The sequence below is a fragment of the Talaromyces proteolyticus genome, assembly GCF_021365285.1.
Source record: "Talaromyces proteolyticus strain PMI_201 chromosome Unknown BGW36scaffold_4, whole genome shotgun sequence".
In the NCBI taxonomy this organism is placed as follows: domain Eukaryota; kingdom Fungi; phylum Ascomycota; class Eurotiomycetes; order Eurotiales; family Trichocomaceae; genus Talaromyces; species Talaromyces proteolyticus.
The window spans coordinates 53,215-72,371 of NW_025764280.1; the positions used below are offsets into that span (position 1 = coordinate 53,215).

A 19,157-nucleotide genomic window follows, 5' to 3' on the forward strand; every position below is an offset into this window, starting at 1 on the left:
AATATTAATCCGGGGGATTACTACTTGCCAATGTTTATATGTATTCGGCGAAATACAACCACCGCCATTGGCGAGTGCTAAAATCCCGCTAATATCACTTAGGCGGTTTGGTGTTGGCTAACGACGGAGATTGTAGCTGTCGTCGAGTGTTTAGCTCATAGCAGTTTGATCGGCGTGGATTGTATTATGGTCTTCTCTCAACCCCCAATGTATAGCGTAGATACTAGTGAAACATGTGTTAAAATTTATTTTCCGATACGTTTGGCTCCGTGAATACTATGACTATGAATAACTGGATCGTGTCTTAGATGTTGTCGTGATTACAAGCAAGCTCAACGATCACATCACCTACGTTGACTCTGCGAGATGTTGAATTGTAATTCAGTGGCCGGTTTTAGAGTGATGATTTTAGAAAATTATCCTCAAAACTGTCGACCTAGGTTAACAGGGATTCAAAAACATGAAGCGGCACCTCTGTCTCTCTGACAGATGTTTCCGAACTTTTGCAATCCTAATACTAGTTTACGTGGAATCCCCACGGACGTCCATACAAAGGCTACCCAGCACTAAATGTAACTAGGAAAGGCGCTGCTAAAACCCATAAGAATAGCATCTATAGAAATAACAATAAGAAATTTCTAAATTTAAGATTAGTATACCTACCTAAAATATTATATAAATTAAAATAAATATCTTTTAAATAATATAGCTTGTTAAATTATTATTTTAAATATTTATTAAGATCTATGATTCTTGTTAATGAATACACTCCTGTTTTTGATCTCTTGCTCTGGAACTCTGACATCTAATAGGTATAAATTAGGTCTAGTTTCCAGTTATTCAAAATTCAGGCTTCTTCCCCTTGCAATTAGCAACACACTAATACCGCACTAAAATCGGCCAGCTCAACGCAAACTAGTATTAGAGCCTGGCGTTATCAAGAACCAGATTTTTCGCGTATTGCTCTCTAGCTCTAGGTATTTAGTTGACCCCATCATCGTTCTACATATCTTTAATACACAACTACCTCCGTAAATGACATAAATTTTGAATTCGGTGCACTGAATACCCCCGCTCAAATGAACCGGTGACTAGTTGCAAAACAACAACACTTCGCTAAGGGGGTCTTCATGTGCAAACATTTGTCAAGCAATTCCATTGGGGGACGATGGAAGTCTCTTGCGCAATGACGATGGTAGTTGGGTTGAGAACAGTTGTGCAGTCATATTCACTGCCATTGTCGCTGCTACCAAGGACATCACCTGAGCTCTCTTGATTGAATGTGGAGGTCTGGTCACAGAATGTCGTCTGGCTATTCGTAGTTGTCAAATTCGTACCCATAGAAACAGAGCCATTGATAATGATGGGAGTGGACAGTCGTTCGTAATCGATAGCCAACCAGCCGTACTCATAGTTGGTATACGGGAGAATGTACTCCACGATGCTGAATCCAGTCCCTGTGGGTTGGGCGCTAGTCGTTGTCGATGTTGGGGTGATTGTAATCGTGAAACCGGCCCAGCGTGTGGCATCCCAAATATTTCGCCGGCTGACAATGCTGGCAGAAATAGAATCCAGAACAGATGCCGCCTGTGTTGGCTGCGATATGAACATGAAGCTATTTGTGATAGTGGAATAAGTTCCAGTGGTACTAACGGTTGTTGTTGTAGTGGATGGAGTAACCGAGCATCCTTCAGTGGTAACACATTCCGTCTAGCATTGTCAGTATCGGGGTGCGTAAGAACACACCATTTGAAAAGATCTTATATCACTTACTGTAGTGGTAGTAGACGAGGAAGCCATTCCAGATGTCGAGAAGCTCTTTACAAACACTGTGCAGATATTGGCGGTCTCCATCGAGCTGCAATCTTCATTCGAACTGTCGCTAGGACCAACAGAGCCAGTGCTTCCACCGCCGCCTCCGCCACCTTCAATGATGCAGGAACCTTAAGTAGAGACCATGTTAGAACAACATCGATGTAACTTGACACAAGACCGAGCTTTTACCAGTACCACAGCCGGGCCCGCAATATTGCAAACCGCAGCATCCTCCACACCACCAGAGACCACAGCCTCCATCACAAGCGAAAAGTCCACACTTGCCGTTGCAACCGAATAGCTCACACTCCAATTTCCCGCAACCAACGCAACCACCATCACTCGAGGAAGAACCTGTCGGCGGTCCGTTCTTGACATTGATTGGAGGGATGGCACTCGAGGGGGTCACTGAAGCATGTTTAGCTTGAGGCTGGATAGTAACAGGGTGTGCTGTGCTGTAAAATACCGGGATGGCAGTGGTTCCTGTCGAGGTCGGCTGGCCCCCAGCGCCTGAGGAAGTCGAAGTAGGGTTGCCATGACTGATACAATAACAATAGCCGAGCCAGACACCGTTGGCACAACCAGTGCCGACAGCAGGGTTCCAAGCTTCAAAGTCTGCAGCAGCGATATTGTACGTAGTTTCAATGCTCCAACAGGAGTTACCGCTTTGAACAAGGTAGAATTCTGTGCAGCCACTTGCCATGTTAGCTGCAATAGGCGATGGGGTCACCACAGCGGACATTGTCGTAGTTGGACTGGTCGTTGTGGTAGCAGGAGAGGTAATTGTAGCGGACACAACAGTTTGCCCTGCCGCCTGAATCTCTGCAACTAACAGTATAATTGGTGGTGGCTGGGGGGGACGGAACCACCGTTCCGGGGAGGGTCACAACAATAGATGGTGGTATAATACTTTGTACGGGACTCAAAACGCCTATTGTTTGATTGCTGGCAATGGTCACTGGCCAGAAAGGGATGGCGGATACCGAGAATTCGGGAACCAAAATTGTAGTTGTCGTTGTAGTGACACCTCCACTGTTGCTGACAAGCAGTGCGGTGGTAACGGGTGGCCAGTCGATAATCGTCGGAGTCGGCAACGGGAATGGTGGCAAGATGAACGTACATGGAGCCTGGCAGGAAATTTTGGGCGAATCACTGTCCCAAATTTTGGGCGAAACATACACCTCTCCGCTTCCTCCGGCGGGGAAGAGATTAGTAGAGTTGGAAATGGATTCTGCAGGGAGTTAATTATTAAAAGACCTGGTATTGGGTGATTTGAAGTAATCATACCGGAAAGATCTCCAGCGGTATCCTCGTCAACAGCCCATGAGAAAACACTACAAAGGGAAAAAATTAGGATCAGCACGCAGATCCCTCTCAGGGAGCGTTTACTGTAAGCGGTAACTTACCCTCCGAGGCACTCTGAGTTGGCAAAATCCAGTTTCATTTGGATGGTTTCAGCGTCATCATAAGCAACCCATTGATTGTTATCATAGACAGCGATTTTAACAGCCGCATTAGAGTCAAGCCACACCGTTGGGTTTCTGGATGGATCATCAATGATATCCATGATCTCATCATAAGATAGCATGCCTTCGGTCTGAGAGCATGGACCCGGATTTCCTAATTCATTCTTAGAATTGATCTTCGGAAGGAATATTGAACGCTGATTTAACGTACCTCCCACCTTGAATGGACATCCAGGCTCCACGTACGAAGAATCTCCAAGTGTGTAACCTGTTCATGTTAAGATAAAGTTCGAAATCGATGCTAGGGGCAGGAATGCATACTGCGCCCGTAATAGCCAAGGCCAAGGTTCACTTGGCTAGGCGGGATGTTATTGTGCCACAACAACTGTAACCCTGATTAAATCATGGTAAGGTTGGTGCTGGCATAGACATAGCTCCCAATGGAAGAAATGGTAGCATCCCAGGTGCCATAGATATCATAAGACATGAAATTAAACTGGATCTCATCAGGTTCAATTCAAAGACAGTTGGAAGTTAAAATATCAAGAACCTACCCAGTCAATGGTTTTCGCAATGTTGACAATGTCGAAATTCTGAAGGTACCAGTAGGAACTTGGGAGGGTAATTGACAAGCCATAATAGCTTCCCAAGGTGGATCGTACGTTCTTCAAAAACGATACAAAGTTGGCGTAGTCAGCAGTTGTACCGAATCGATCCGCTGCACCAGGATATTCCCTAGAGAGATTTCAGTAACGGATGCGATCAGTAATACAGAGCCAGATCATGAGGCCCTTGGTCTCTGGATTGAGATAGTTACCAGTTAATGTCAACGCCATCAAAGCCATATTCCCCTAGGAAGGAAATCAGAGAGTTGAGGAATGCCTGTTGAGCCGTAGTGGATGCGGCAAGATCCGAAAAGACATTTGAATATGGCCCTGGATCGTTCATAGCCCATCCACCAACGGAGATCCACGTTTCGACACCATACTTCTTAAGAGCAGTGAACCGAGCGTAGAGATCTGTTTGGTTGGACTCCATTGGTGTTAATTCATAAGTATCTGGATTGATGTATAAGAAGGAGAAGATCAAGTGAGTGTACCCTCCGACAGGTATCTATAAGAATCATCAGCAACGACCCCATGTACTTGTCATTGAACGATTGGTCGACGGGCAAATCTATCCCAATTCCACCGGATACCACTCCTACCGATGAGGATGGTCTCGCGAGCATGATCTCGAAGCTCACACTTAGCTAATGTCGTTCGCTTGACATGGGATATTTTCTGTTGGCTTGGCTTCATTGCTATAGAGTAAATTGCAAATGATTGATTGGTTTTCTAGCTCTTGTCCGCTATTTTCAGATGTCTCTGATAAAAGTCCACTTTCTCAGTGGAGGTCTCTCTGAAGCAAATGACAATCACAAAAGAGTATTTAGTGCTTTTCAGAACATCAATAACACTTGTAAAGAGCTGTAGAGTGAGCCCGCTGGTCATTAGTCATTTATGTAGAGCGGTGCAGGGGCAGCGAGCCCTACCGGCCCTAGCGGTAGAAACCCCTGGGCGAAATCCCCTTCCCCCTGGCATCCTCCCACCAATATTGATTGTTTCAAATGCGTCCCTTCTATGAGCGGACTATTTCCTCTAGCTCATGCAATCCACACTCCTCTCATGATTTTATTATTATTACGAAGACATCATCGTATTACATATTAATACCGAGGCGGAAAAAAAGAGTGGGGTAACAAATCAAAGATGAAATAAGTGTGCTGTTTATGGTTCCGCGAACCTTATCTCATACTCAGACGGTTGGCCACCAAGAGGGGCCCAACTCTTGGCAGATTTTCTGCGACTTACAGTACTAATTAGACCTAGGCCTAGTAAGTCAGGTTCCGCGCTCTACGAAGGGTCAGCTGACGCCGAATTAGGCCAAGCAGTGAGCAATTTTCTTACTAATCTGTTTAGAGACTAGTTTGCCCCTCTGCTCTGCCTAGTGCCGGCCCTTCAAGAAGGGTCTGTGTTGAGATAACGCGAGCCCGTCCTACGTTTTCACCTGTATGTATACATAGTGTGGGGCCTGGAAATCTCCTGCACCGATATTCTCGCCAGAATCATGATTTCTCTTTACTTCTTGTCACCGACTTCGAGATGATCAACCGATATGTGGCTATCAAACCTTGTCTCAATCACATCGCTTATGATTCGAAAGATGCGGACCAGCTGCCAGCTACTCCGGTCCTTGGTATTCTCCAGTTCACCTTTCACTCCGGAGTCAACGTCTCAGAGCCATCGCAGCTTGCATCTGTACTATGGAGAAAGTCCTTGACGTTTGTCTCGACCATTCCTGGGTTTCAAAGGTTGTATTGGGCTCCGGTGGACCACGCTTCGCCATGTCAACAAATTATCGTTTTGATGCAGTGGGATAGCGGTCGTGGTTGGAAACTATTCCAATCCTCCTTGGGCTTCAGCATGATGCTAGGTTACATTGAAAGCATTTCCAATCGCTGTATCCAGCTTGCTCTCCCCGCCTATCTCTTCGACTTTGACAGTGTCCTCGGGCTGGTCTCCATCCAGTTCTCCGCTATGCTATCTACTACTCAGGTTGGAAAAAAACCAGGCTTCAAAACCAAATGGGAAACAACATTTGCCCCATACGTCAACAGTGCTACGGCTGAGTTCGAATTGATATATTGTTGTGGGGAATGGCTTGAAGCGGACAAATTTGTGGACGATCGATTTTTTGTTGCTTTGCTCTTCTGGAAACCAGATATACAGGTGCGTGATCAGCGTCGACTCCGAGAAGCCATTGTCCACAATCTCGAGAACCATATAGCAGAGCTTGTGGAAGATGCAACAAATGTGGTCTCGGTTTACACTCACAAGCTCAATCAAGTGTCTTCTGAAACTTTTAGTCTACAACTACCGGGCCTTCTTCCGGTCGCTGTGCATTTTGAAACCAATCACCCAGTTTTTCAGACACCTGTAAAGCCTGAATACAACGTGGACGAGTTTACATTATCACGAGGCAAGGACCGGCTCCATTTGGAATCTATGATCCAGGCGAGGCAAACCCCTCCGGAGCGTATCGCCGGTGGACCGGCTGGTAGTTGGTGCCCTATGGGAATAATTTCTCAACATCATTTGCCCCAGCGGCAAGGCTATAGCTCAACCGCCGATATGGAAATGATCTCTTTTCGCGCTCAGATTGAAAACCCACAGATAGAGAGTTTATTCGAGGGTCTTCGAAGGAAACTCTGGGAGCTGGGGGACTGTCCGAGCTCTTCTGGGGCAATTATAAAGAGAAAGAAGGAGGTGGTGGCAAGATTTCACTTTTCATAGGTACGTGTGGGTCGCGTGACTACTAGGAAGTCGAGGATAATAACACGGCTGTTCTTAAAGGTCTCGAAGGGTCTCAACAGCAGAGGCAAGAAATTCGAGCACAACTCCAACAACCCATTCAAGAATTCTCAAATGGGTGTGGTGATGCCATACAGGACATATCCCGTAGAGGAATTATCGGTCCAAGCCGATTTTTCGGTTTTCGTCCGAATATGGAGATCACCATTTTTGATGTCTCGGAGAACCAATGGGACTAGCACTCATTTGAATATGCCTTTTCCAATTACTTGACGTACGTTAATCATTTCCCATTGCGGTATCTTTCATTTTTTTGGGAGGTTGGCTACTGACGTGCCAATGCTCCATTGAATAGGGCTACGCATCAACAGCAATTCGACCAAGGCCTCTTCAGTCCTTGGTCTGCTCTAATACCACAGGGCCAAGGATGGATCACTGACTATCATTCTTTATCGGATCAAAGCGAGCAAATAAAGACGGACCAATTCATCGCATTTTTCAGTTGCCAGAAGGAAGGGGCTCGAGAAGAGTGGTACCACGACTTCGCCCAACGAGCTCAAACCGAGTATGATCTTCTGGGTCATATTTTTGATTGGCTGCGGACTTTATCCAAACGCATCACTATTCAGCAGCTAGTCGTACAAAAAGAGGATCCTTGGATGACTGCAGACAGGTTGGAAAAAGCGAATCGGCCGCCTCCGCCACTCCCACCGTCTATTTTTGACATCCCCTGGGCTAATCAGTTAAAGAAAGGTCATACATAGTTCATTAAAACCTTTTTTCTAATTATATGACTACCTTCTTCTGATTGGTTAAAAAGTCTTTATAAGACTATATAAGACTCTACACAATTTCCTATTCCCTTTATCGAAAAATGGGCAGCTTCTAAAAGATCTCGGATTTTACAGTTCACTAAAAAATGCATGACTTATATATTATTAGAAACTGAGAAGGAAGCCGTCCCTGATGTCCTTGATTTCCACAATGTAGTCGTGGATTAACCTGGCGAGGTCGGGAGACCCACTGAGTGTGCCAACAAGGTCTGTGTAGAATGTCAGAAAGGGCGTAGTAAAAGAATCAACAACATTAATCCGGATTCTGATGAAAGGCTTAAAGAAGTCGATTAAACCTAATTGCGGGTCAGCGACAGCAAATATAGCAATAGATGTATCATGTGCTTAGGCTTACCGGGGAAGAAGGCGTTGATGACGGCATCCACAGTCTGCTCTAACGTGGAGAGAACCGTTTTGTAGACTTCCAAAACCTTTATAAGCTGCTCAATCTCTTCGATGGTGAAATCCAGGGCAGGATTTTCCACCATGGGAAGAACCGCGTTTTTGGTTGCGGTGAAGCTCTCGACGGCGTTCTGAAAGCTCTTAATCACGGTGGGAAGCCCGGCAAGGCCGCTGCTAGATGGCGCTGTTGAATCTGCCGAAGTTATTAGTTAGCTTACCAACAAAGCATTGGATGGATGGGCCTCTTTACTTATAGAGGAGAGGTTCTCTCCGATGCTAGATGCCATGTTATCTACCGATTGTTGCAGCTCTACAGCGTAGGCAGAGACCTTGAATGCAACAGTACTGCTATCCGAGAGGGTATTATTGGTTGGTGCAGCAAAGACATGAGTGCTGAGGATAAAAGCCGTAAGGCATGCAGTCGTCGAGAAGCGCATGTCGGATGAAGAGTAGGTTGGGTACGGTGGAAGGCCGGACAATGATAGCACTCTCGAGCTGGTTAGATTCTACTGTCAAGAGATAAAGTCCAGGAGAGTTCCATGCGAACAGCGGCCTTTTATACAGAGTGAAAGCAAAGTATCCGTCTACCCTCTCGGGAGTCTCCTGCTTATTATTGCCAGGGACTCGCTCGGATATGGCCGAGCATGGACTTGCACCGTGGCTACATCGGCTTAGAAGAGCTGAGGTTATGGAAACAAGAAACACATATGTGTAACTCTTGCCGAATTTACAATCACACTACGGTGTTAAGAAAAATCATTAGGAAAGCCATTCGAAGTTCAATTCCCCTCAGATGAGATCTGCGGCCGATGTGCCAATCATTTTGTCCACCACCGGATACTCTTGCAAACCTTCCCCACATTCCCAGGGCCTCGGCACTAATATACGATGGATCGTCAGGTAATAAGTTACTTGTATATCCATGAAGATTAGGTAATACCTGTTTTCTTAGGCACGCCTCGGTAAAAAAATATACGAGGCTAGTGCCAGATCCAAAGACGTCAATAACTCTCTGGTTCTTGCTCGTCGGCAAAACATATACGACGGATAATCGGCTAAAAGATCGTGTAGATAAGGACATACATCACTGAAATAAATGTTTGTCGACTCTACTGCAGTTCTTCAGTTGCCTCTGCGGAGATATACGACGGTTCACTCCGTTAACTTTCAACCTTGCAGTTGTAGGGTGCAGGCTGTCCTATGCGACATGCCACCCCCAACCCCCGCAAACCAGTGAGATTCTCCAAGATTTGTTTGTGTCATGACTCTTGTAACCTAGCTCCGCATACCGGAGATGAACAGATGACAAGCTCATTAATCTAGGAAGCCCTAGGCATGAAGCCTCGTGAGTCGAAATGGACGACCGGGTCGTCCGGAGATGAAGCTCGCCCTGGACGTAACCATGAAGATAGTTATAAGCTGAGAAAATCCTTGTTCAACTGGAAATGTCCATCTTATCTTCACACTTCCCTCATTCATTATCTTCCTTGCAAAGCCTCATCTGTGATCTTGTTTATTAGCTAACATGCAACTTCGCTTCCAACTTTTGATTGCTGCATGCCTATTCGCGTGTATCGAATGCGCCTCAGCTATGCACGCAGCCGCCAACTCGGCCGACCCAACGGTTACCATTGCGTCGGGATTAGTTATAGGAACCGCGACGGCTATTGTGTCAGCGGCGCAGTCTACTTAACACCAGAATGAGATCAATATTGTTATAATAATAACATTATCTCTATATGTATGCCTCCGCATTCTTCGCATCTATTACAACCACTTGATATGGGTGTTTTTACTGTTCTTAAGCGCCGCTTTGAACGTGCAGTTGAGGATTAAATGCGCTACAGTATTAACCATATTGATAAGTATGATTTTCTTACTATACTACCAGCAATACGCGAAGAGGTTTATTCTATTAGAAATATTATAAGCGGCTTCTCTCATACAGATATTTTACCATTCAACCCTGAATCTGTTCTATCTCAATTGCAAATTATTGTCAGAACCCCTACTCCGGAGACCTCAAGACCAAAGACCTCATCAACAAGCAATGCTTCCCTTGCAACACCTCACAATATTCGGTCTTTACAGCGCAAAGCTGAATCAGTAAAGCGACTTTTGAAGCAACGTACTACAAGCCCTCCTTCTCCCACAAACCAGGCTCTTGATCAGATAATAAAAGGATGCTCAATAGCAATGCACTCTGCAGTGATATTAGCAAAGAAAAACCATGATCTACGAGCAGCAAATGAGCATAAAGCTAAAAAGAAGAAATGTCGATCAAGACCGCTTTATAATGAAGGTATTCTGACTGTTGCTGAAGGCCAGGAGCTTGCTGCAGCGCTTCAAAAAGATAATTTACCTAATCAATCGACTACTCTAGGCGAGGCTTCTCAGCCTCGCAAGCGCGCACCACCTAAGTGTACGAATTGCGGACAAATAGGGCATAATCGTACATCATGTCGAAATAATTCTATATAGAAATATATGCAATTTTCTATGGTTAATTATGAATCCAGGTTGCTTCAATATGTAAAGGTGCGGGTGGGTGATCCAAATAGCCGTGTGATCCAAATGCCCGTGGAATACGTTAGTTATCTTCTGATTACTTAATAAGTGCATAAGCTTTTTAATTCAGCCCGAGCGCGTTGATATTATTGATTAGGACCCCAATTTTCAACTCACAAAAGTAACTATATACAAAAAGTTTATTAATAGTATAATTATTATAATGAATTCTTCTATGACCGAGAATATTACAATCTCTATACCGAGATTAACAGAGTCCAAGGGGTTGAAAGACTGGAGGCTAAACCTTAACTAAAGTAGCAGTAACAGTCTTAAGATATCTTAACTTAAACCTCCTATAAGTGCCTCAGCTTCTCGCGATTTAAGCTCTCAACGACGTCAAATATAAACCTAGCTCTCATCCATCTATTGATCTGAGCATTTTGACAAAAGATAATTAACTAGCTATCTCCTGTACAAGGGACGACGAAGATAAACCGCGTTTAGAAAGATCAAGTATCCACTTAACAAGCGATTCTTCTCTCTATTCAAAAATTTACATCCATTAACGCGTTTTTCGGCCTTCATGAAGATACCACGTAGAGGATCACCCAAAGGCTATACATGGAATTAAATAAACACGTGCCACTTCATTAATAATATGAATTTACATAAATTTAAATCAAAAATTACTTAATTACTTAATTTAAATCACGCTTCTTGTTCAGAGGAACATTTTGGTTTTTCATTGCAAATTGGTGGCATGATGACGTGTTGTATCTTGTAAAATCAACGCGCACGGAGCGAATTGAGGGGCTGGGTAGTGCACTACGTTCCAAACGCGAGATTTACTACAGTACATCGGGGCTACAGTTGCAGTGGAGACCTACTTTAGGGCTTGCATCTCCTTTGATCAACTTGCAACTTGCAGCAGCGTGGGTAAAGGTAATCTATAGGTGAGTTAGACTCGCATGCGTAGAAAATGCGGCTCTCTACAAGACATGGAGCACCCAATCACCATTGAATGTACTTGTGAACCCCCTGCATATCCCCGTCGATTCCATCGGGTTGCCATCTTAAAACCACGAGTTGCCTTGATGGGTCTGCCGCATCCCTCCGACAGATGTCGACATCTTGAAGCCGCGCCCAGCCTGGTATCGAGGCGCGTGGGGCGGCTGTTCGATAACCTTCTTCAAAGTCGATGGCGATCTCGGCCGCATGAGCGGATTCTTGTGCATCCCACAGCCCTTCATACCGGGGTACACGGCTAAGTAGACCAAGGGCTCGACGTATGGAGGCATCACGGCACTTGATTGCAGTAAAGAAAAGGGGCGCAATGATGCCGGTGTCGAGACCAAAACACCACACCTGTGAACCCACTCTAAGCCTGTCTTCAGACATGATGAATTCCAAAGAGGTGACGATAGCTTCGAATTGAGTCGTGCAGAGATCAAATGCACTCTCACGATCTGGCAGCGCGTCCGAGAGAAACGCTACGGCAAGGATATGGTGGACACGAAGCAGGCAGGGGCCTCGCGGATCTTGGACGGTGGCTCCTGCAGAAATAACAAAGGCCTCGAAAGCGAGATGCCAATCTTGAAGTTGTGTCTGTAGACTTCGCTGGATAGAGAGTTCGGTAAAGGGGTCAGGAATACACCCGGTAACTGCCATGCGTACAAAGCGGAAAGTAGAGTTAAGCAGGACAGTGCTTGACATTCTCGCCTCGTTGAGGTTGTCGAACCGACGTCCTTGCGACTTAGGTGGGATATCGGGGACATCCAAGAGAGTGGGGAAGTCACATCTCCGGGGTCGGCCATAGAGAGACTGCGTGAGGCTCAGTCACGAAAGCAATGCTTTTAGGGCAGTCTCTTCTCTGCACAAGTGGTATCTCGGTTTGTGACCGTTGATAAAGCTCAACGCCCCGGAGACATGGACTAAAGCTGATTGCCTGTCCCCTCTTAGAAACTCGATGCAGGCAAAGAGTATACATTCAAGTTCCACTACAAGAGGTTTCAACCCGTCTGACAGTAGGCTACCACGAAACAGCGAGATCGCTGTCGTATAAAATTGCAGCACAAACCGAGGCAGAGGGTCCCCGTCGGTCAAAGGTGAGTCGACCTGCTCGGAGCTCTCATGATACGCACTCAGAGCAATGACGGCCGGCAGGATGGCTGGCTCGGTCTCGCTGAGGTACAAGGGCAGCACACTCCACACATCGGAATGAAAGTATCCGGCGAGCATGGGAGCGGTACGGTTCTGGAAATGTTCCAGGGATCGCAGCTCCTTGGCCGAGCAAGTCCCCCAACGACCGGGGAGCGGCTTAGGTGCAGCACAGCAGAAGGATGCTCTAAAGTGTTCCAAGGACATATGATAGCGTTGCAGCATCGCGCGTGGTTGCCGGTCGTACCCATCGCAGTGACGCCGTGCTGTTGTACAATTCTCACAAGAAGGCCATGTTTGATCGCACTTGATTCGCCGCGTTCTAACATGCCCTTTGATGTTAGTAACGGCGTCAGAGGACGATGAATCAGCGAAATACATACTTGCAAGTTCGACATCCTGCTCGGGATTTATTATGCCATCTTCGAGATTTCGATATGCCAGACATGTTGCTCTAGATGGATCTTCATATCAAAGATGCAGGGGGATGGACAACAGTTACAGGAAGTTTTTGCCCACTGATTGCTCCAAGATGCTCACTGAAGGTGATCAGGGGCAAGTAGTCAAATAAAACGCATATCTCTTAGTTCACGGATGATCGTTTGAAGATCTATGGGCTGGGGCCGTGAGGGGACCCAGCCCGATGAGCAAATCATGTACTTGCGCAGATATTAACACGTGCCTCCGACTTCAACCGTGCGCAACTAATAGTGGCACCTAGAACTAGGCCACGCCTTCGTAAATTACAGAAACAATTAATTAATCAATTTTAAATAAAATAATTTCTTAGACTTGATATCTAATATTCTTCTTATTCTTCTTATCTTGTTCCTTTATTTTAGAGAGATATCTATTATTATTCATACCATATAACCATCAGGTCAATATATAGAACGTTAGTGATATACAAATGAAAGTTATAAAATAGATTTTAATTTCATACAAGTATTGCTAGGTTGTAGCCTCTGCTAGCTACAAGTATAAGCCATAATATTGCCTTCATCTACTATAATATCCTCTAGCTTGCATATCAAAATAAATAAAGTAGAGCAGCTCTGATGAGCTACCTGTGCCTAAGGAGATGAAAGTTACTGCTGTTATTACTGTGAATTACCAGAAGTGGCTGTTAGATAATCCGGCCATTTAGTATATCAAGAAAAATAGATAGGAAGAGCAAAGAACATGGGATAGATAACATGTTTGATAGGTTAAAATAAGATATGATTAGCAACTTGGTTAGAGTAGAGTATAGTAGAGTAACTCAGCTACTATGCGTCTGTAGTAATTTTGGAGGTAAACTATAGATGATATTATTTAGGAGACACTATGATATAGATGTCGGTGGCGTTCTTGATACTGGTGGATGTGAACAAGGCCAGGGTACGCTTGTCGAGTACGTACTGCAGCAAACTGCTGTCGGGCGAGACCTGGACTGAATAGCCATTGGGGAACGTGGATGGGGGCAGGATGATTTCAGTTGGCGCGTCAATATTTGGATCAGACGTGAAATGCAACTGGAAGGTGGCAGAGCTCTCAGAAAAGCTGAAGCTTTTGGGAGTGCCAGCGACGGCAGCGGGGTATGCACGGCTGTAGTGCTTTGCCAGTTCAGTGTAAGGCAGACCAGACGTGCCGTTGTACAGGTTCTCGTACGCCCAGCCGATCCAGGAAACCATACTTGCGTCGGTCGCCGACATGGCATCTGCTAGGCCCTGCATCTGCTTTTCATCGCCCATCCAGAATGTGAGCTCGGTCAGCACACCGGCGGTCCTAAGGCGCTCGCTGTCTTTACGGCGGTTGTTGAGCGTGGTGGAAATAGAGCCCAGCTGCGGCGGGCTGTAGTAGTGGTACGATTGCACTGACTTCGAGCCGTCCCCAAGAGGGACATTGTTAAACCCCGACAAGATGTCCAAGGTGGCCCCTTCGAACCAGATGAGCGTGTCATTATCGACGGTACGGATCTGCTGGGCCGCGTGGTTCCAGAGCCCTTCTAGGACCTTGTGGTCTGCAACACCTGGCACTAGCAGTGTTGGATCGGCCCACGTGTCGCCCACCCACGGCTCATTCAGCAGGTTATACCCGACCACGTTGGCCATCTCGACATACTCGGACGCGAGCTTTTTCCAGTACGCGGCGAACGCATCGCTCAGTCCGTCGTAGTTATTGTATAACCGCCCAAATGCATTGCCCACTGCCACCGACGTGTAACCCAGAGCCCAGTTGACAGTGTCACAAAGCGACTGCGGCGATGGGAAGCCGCTGTTATCCACAGGGAACGGCGTTGGATTGAGGGGGAACGGATACATCTCGTCGCTCGATACCCAGTTCCCCTTAACAAACCACTACAAAGCCGAGTCAGTATCAACTGTGCCAAAATGCCCCTGCATCTACTTACATCAGGTACGCCATGGCCACAGAATTGCCGCGACAGGCAGTCCTGATGCACATCCACCAAAACATAGAGGCCATGGTCCTCAGCCATCTTGGTCTGCTTCATCAAGATATCTAGAAATGTCTGGTTGTACTGCCCACGCACAGGTTCTCCACCGGTCCAGCTGTGGCCCAACCGCACAACGTTCAGACCCAAGTCGTGCAGATTTTGGACATCTTGCTCGCCAAACGAGGAGACACCAGGCACCCACTCTAACGGTCGATGCCATGGTGGCTGCTTCATAACAACATTGGTTCCGTGAAAGAACCGTGTACGGCCGAATTCATCAACGATCTGATATGTGTCTTGGTTCACCTGGCTGATACGCGCCATGCCTGGATGAACCTTGTACCAATGCTCGGCATCCTGAGCCAACCCACCCACTGGCTGTGTGCCGAGCAGCGTTGCAGCAGCAATGGGAATGGACAGCATTTCAATGAAAGGACCAAGTGAATCCCAATAAAATTAAAAGGAAAAGGGAAAAGAGACAGAGGAAGGGAGCGTTCGGATGATAATAATAAGAATTGTGCTTGGGATACTTGTAGTAAATCACACATCGTCTCGTCTGTCATCGTAAGGTAGTCTTGGCATGTTTATCCTACATGTGAATGCTTGCCATTGCTAACTATTATAGGCAGGTTGTATGTATATATGCGAACTAGACACTAGTAAATAATAAAATATACTACCTACGATATGTAGAGCCATGCATGTGTTAGTATCTCCGCAGTGGGGTAAAATAAGATAAAAGAGTATATTAAGATGTGATATTACGAAGTGAGCCTACATGACGCTAAGAGACACTATCCCAAGAGGGCAAAGATCACAAAATACAAGAGCATACCATCACCAGTGTATAAATACACAGAACGTCATATAGATTGCAGTGACCCAATGCGAGGAGATTAGTCTAGTCAATAATATTCAACTACAGATTAACGCCAAGCATAAGCGTAATCAGATAACAGTAACTAGAACAGAGTTATTAAAAAACAGTCACAGTAACTACACTCAAAAATATTTAAAGATGCTTATTTCCATATATCTAATCACCTTAACATAATTCTTTAGTCTAAGTTACTCTAATTACACTAGGAAGATTAGTAAAAAAATCATATTTAAAATATTATAGAACTTCAACCCATTCTTTTTTTACTTTAGTTATATTCTACTATTACATAATTCCTTCAGTAACCATAGTATATTGTTACTAGTTACCCTCAGAGAACTTCTATATGGTTCACTATATTATATCATCCCTCGACACAGCCAGTAACAACTAGAGTGGGTCCAGGTGCCTGACATGTGAAGGTTTCGAATCTATCTATACCCGATCCTTTGTCTAACAGGATCTGCACAATCTCAAGATGGCCTCCTAGTGAAGCAGCCTGAAGAGCATTGCCATAGAGTCATCTCTTGAACTGTCTTGCATTTGAACCAGAACCAAGACGATGGCATACAGCCCGAGCAAAACCGGTTGCGCCGCAAAACACAAGTTAAATGTTTCTAAGCCCCACAGCCAAGCCACCAGCTGTAAAATATAAATACGTGCCAACAAACAGTATGTGTATCGTACCAGTTTTAGAATACTTGGTTTCACTAGGTTCGGGTCGAAAAGCCACTGGCAAGTGAAGTCTCGTATTAACATTTGGAACTCACCTATGGGACATCAACTAGCTGCGTTCATGTGGACAGGAGTATCAAGCTACTATCTGGAATTACAATAACTATATGATCACAGACTAGTACCTCATTTTGGCTTGTGGCGCGGCCATAGTTTATTGATAAATACAGAGCCTTGAGGAATGAAACCGTGATATATTCACAGGTGGGTAAAACCTGAAGCGGGGTACAGATTTGTGCCAGACCTAGCTTCAACCTCATTACGGTCAATTTCATGCTAAAAAGGACTATTCTGACAGTGTTGCAGGTCAATAAATTTTATCTTCACTATCCCGATCGCACCGTTGATCTCAAAGACACTTTGTCCTGAGTACATGAACTGTACAAGAGAGGCAAGTTTAGAAAATTCTGTCTCCCTAATTTTCTTGCGCATAAAATTGAAAGACCTTTCGAATTACACGGGAGAACAATTATGTACAGCCTTCCATACACCAAGGAAGCTATAGTGCAATCAACCGTAAACAGGAAACGCAAATCTTTCCAGTTATACGACAATACAACATGTCATTCTACAGGCCTGCTAGCCAACGGAAGGACATTCTTGCAGGCGAAGGCCATTGGGATTCAAATTCACTGGTCAGTCAACCAAACCTGTCTCTATTCAATAGCCTTTAACACTTCGGGGTTTGGATGACTCGAACGAGATATCTAGAAAATGGGGAATTGCAAAGTTCAGTCCTGCATATCGATGGATCATCTATCATTCGATGTTGAACAGTCAATTTTGGGATGCGATAATTTTCGGGGCAAAAAAGATTTATAGCTGAAGAGTATTTTGAATAATATACGAGTCAGTCCTTTTTCTAATGATATTGTGCAGGAGATAAATAACGTGTATGACATTAAGAAATATGAAATGGCAATCAATTTGTTCAACGGCATCGCTTCTTAGAACCGAGACTTGACCTCCTACTATTATCTAGGTTGCATATATGATATTAGTTTTTAGGTGCTGAGGTGGTAGTGGTTCCATTTACCGTGACCTCTCACCTGAGTTGATACTCTGAGCTGGGGTACAAATGTGACGAGACTCTACACAGTCTATAAGCGCAGGTACATCTATTTTTGATCATCAGCATCAGGTCAGCTTTGAAAATACTTTGAACACCTTACCAGTTGAAGTAATGTCTTTGGCAAGAAGAACTCTCGCAATGTAACCCGCTGTTTCCACTGTATTCTCTTCTAGATTGTGAAATAAGGTGTCTCTAGTATCTCTTTCTAGAACGAAGACTCACTTATGGTTGCAATATCCATGAATATGCAGAACCAGTAACGCAGGATGTTATACTGTCACGTCGTGGTGCAACAAGAGATGCCGTACCAAATTGCGAAAATGATGACAGCCCAGGTTATCTCGCAGTAGATACATGTGTTTGCATGGGTGCTCCAGTGTAGTGAAAGGTAGCACTAATGAATATGATCCGACCTCCCGTGCCAGCTACTGTAAAATCAAATGTCAGGTAGGATGCGTTTTTAAAGAGAAATTATTGTGGCATGGTGGACAAACTCACAGTCATTCCCATCGCTCCTGTGCCTTTTCGCCGTGGCGACTAGATGAGGAATCGTGGCTTTAAGGGTATTATATGAGCCAATAACATCAATATCTACTACCGCCTTAAACGCGTTGGTTGACAACTTGTTGATCGTTGCTAGGAAATTCCCGGCCGCATCAGTACTATCGTATACCAAATACAAGTTTTCTCAGTGGATCCCGTTACCAAAAGCCGTAGAGCGATAGGAGAGAGGGGAAGAACTAACATAACGAAAAGTCGATTGCTCCTAGCTCAGATATGCATTGCGGCACCGCAACCTTCAAACTGTCGATCGAGGTTTCGGACGTTCACGCCACCAATACCGAGTACTTTTGCACTAGAATGAATGCACTAGTTGAATACTTTGGCTACCTCTTCTGTCTTCTCCCTTTTGCGTCCATTGGCACCTAAATATACAAGGAGCCAGACTTGGGCACTGCAGATTGTCCTGGCACCTCCTGTCAAAAAATCACTTTATTCTCTGTTACCGGGGGCAGTCAGCCCCATGCGACGCCATTATTAAAGTAAACCACAAATATCGGACTTATCAAACAGACCATCCTTCCAGACGCCACTCATGTACAGTGACCTAGACGTGGACATTTTGTTTGCTACCCACACACATGATATCGGTTGTGGACGGGGTTCTCCGAGATCCTCGGGCAGAGCAGGATCCGGGCGTTGATTGCATTTGCTTACTTTCTCGCCATGATGACCAAATCCCGGTCATCATGGTATACCAGTGATTTGTGAGCACGCGAACTGCGTGCCATTCAAGAATATAACGGCAAGACGAGCTTCGTGAACCTTTCGCGATCCCTGGTTTGGTTGTCACCTAGAGTGTTCCTCTCTAGACGTAGTACTACTCTGCCTTTAGTTGGAGACAAACGAAGATAAGAATTCGTTCAGTAGTGCGGCATATGAACAGGAGTAAGGTTGTCGTTTTCAAAACAACAATTAAGAATGGTTTCAACGCC

The 19,157-nt window shown here is 45.2% G+C and overlaps 6 protein-coding genes across 6 annotated transcripts; 2 read left to right on the forward strand and 4 right to left on the reverse strand.

Moving 5' to 3' along the window:
* Positions 1-1,128: 1,128 nt before the first annotated feature.
* Positions 1,129-4,792, reverse strand: BGW36DRAFT_405404 (uncharacterized protein; the record flags this gene model as incomplete). Its single annotated transcript, XM_046218965.1, has 11 exons — positions 4,489-4,792; positions 4,099-4,339; positions 3,836-4,016; positions 3,603-3,666; positions 3,493-3,549; positions 3,222-3,435; positions 3,103-3,149; positions 2,726-3,046; positions 2,005-2,637; positions 1,774-1,943; positions 1,129-1,710 (listed from the first exon to the last, which is right to left on the reverse strand). The coding sequence occupies exons 1-11, from the start codon at positions 4,580-4,582 to the stop codon at positions 1,129-1,131; spliced, it is 2,604 nt and encodes an 867-aa protein (XP_046073800.1). The 5' UTR covers positions 4,583-4,792.
* A 519-nt stretch (positions 4,793-5,311) lies between these two features.
* BGW36DRAFT_415267 (uncharacterized protein) lies at positions 5,312-7,557 on the forward strand. Its single transcript, XM_046219313.1, has 4 exons — positions 5,312-6,548; positions 6,677-6,849; positions 6,874-6,908; positions 6,990-7,557. The coding sequence occupies exons 1-4, from the start codon at positions 5,426-5,428 to the stop codon at positions 7,396-7,398; spliced, it is 1,740 nt and encodes a 579-aa protein (XP_046073801.1). The 5' UTR covers positions 5,312-5,425; the 3' UTR covers positions 7,399-7,557.
* Positions 7,558-7,572: 15 nt separating this feature from the next.
* On the reverse strand, positions 7,573-8,306 carry BGW36DRAFT_356771 (uncharacterized protein; the record flags this gene model as incomplete). The annotated part of the gene is made up of 3 exons (XM_046213815.1): positions 7,573-7,763; positions 7,823-8,062; positions 8,120-8,306. 3 exons carry the CDS (start codon positions 8,304-8,306, stop codon positions 7,573-7,575), a joined length of 618 nt encoding a protein of 205 aa, XP_046073802.1.
* Positions 8,307-11,380: 3,074 nt separating this feature from the next.
* Positions 11,381-12,985, reverse strand: BGW36DRAFT_459332 (uncharacterized protein; the record flags this gene model as incomplete). Its single annotated transcript, XM_046222045.1, has 4 exons — positions 11,381-12,201; positions 12,257-12,325; positions 12,382-12,859; positions 12,921-12,985. The coding sequence occupies 4 exons, from the start codon at positions 12,983-12,985 to the stop codon at positions 11,392-11,394; spliced, it is 1,422 nt and encodes a 473-aa protein (XP_046073803.1). The 3' UTR covers positions 11,381-11,391.
* An 862-nt stretch (positions 12,986-13,847) lies between these two features.
* Positions 13,848-15,397, reverse strand: BGW36DRAFT_293082 (cellulase; the record flags this gene model as incomplete). Its single annotated transcript, XM_046210964.1, has 2 exons — positions 13,848-14,876; positions 14,930-15,397. The coding sequence occupies 2 exons, from the start codon at positions 15,395-15,397 to the stop codon at positions 13,848-13,850; spliced, it is 1,497 nt and encodes a 498-aa protein (XP_046073804.1).
* Positions 15,398-16,892: 1,495 nt separating this feature from the next.
* BGW36DRAFT_446406 (uncharacterized protein) lies at positions 16,893-17,406 on the forward strand. Its single transcript, XM_046221703.1, has one exon. It carries the CDS (start codon positions 17,061-17,063, stop codon positions 17,280-17,282), a length of 222 nt encoding a protein of 73 aa, XP_046073805.1. The 5' UTR covers positions 16,893-17,060; the 3' UTR covers positions 17,283-17,406.
* The last annotated feature ends 1,751 nt before the right edge of the window (positions 17,407-19,157 follow it).

Excerpts from the sequence above, each read along its gene's own strand:
- BGW36DRAFT_415267 (XM_046219313.1), top strand. The coding sequence starts at position 5,426 with ATGATCAACCGATATGTGGCTATCAAACCTTGTCTCAATCACATCGCT. Across the intron at positions 6,549-6,676 it reads ACTCTGGGAGCTGGGGGACT|GTCTCGAAGGGTCTCAACAG; the intron begins GTCCGAGCTCTT and ends CTGTTCTTAAAG. Across the intron at positions 6,909-6,989 it reads GCCTTTTCCAATTACTTGAC|GGCTACGCATCAACAGCAAT; the intron begins GTACGTTAATCA and ends TCCATTGAATAG.
- BGW36DRAFT_446406 (XM_046221703.1), top strand. The coding sequence starts at position 17,061 with ATGTACAGCCTTCCATACACCAAGGAAGCTATAGTGCAATCAACCGTA.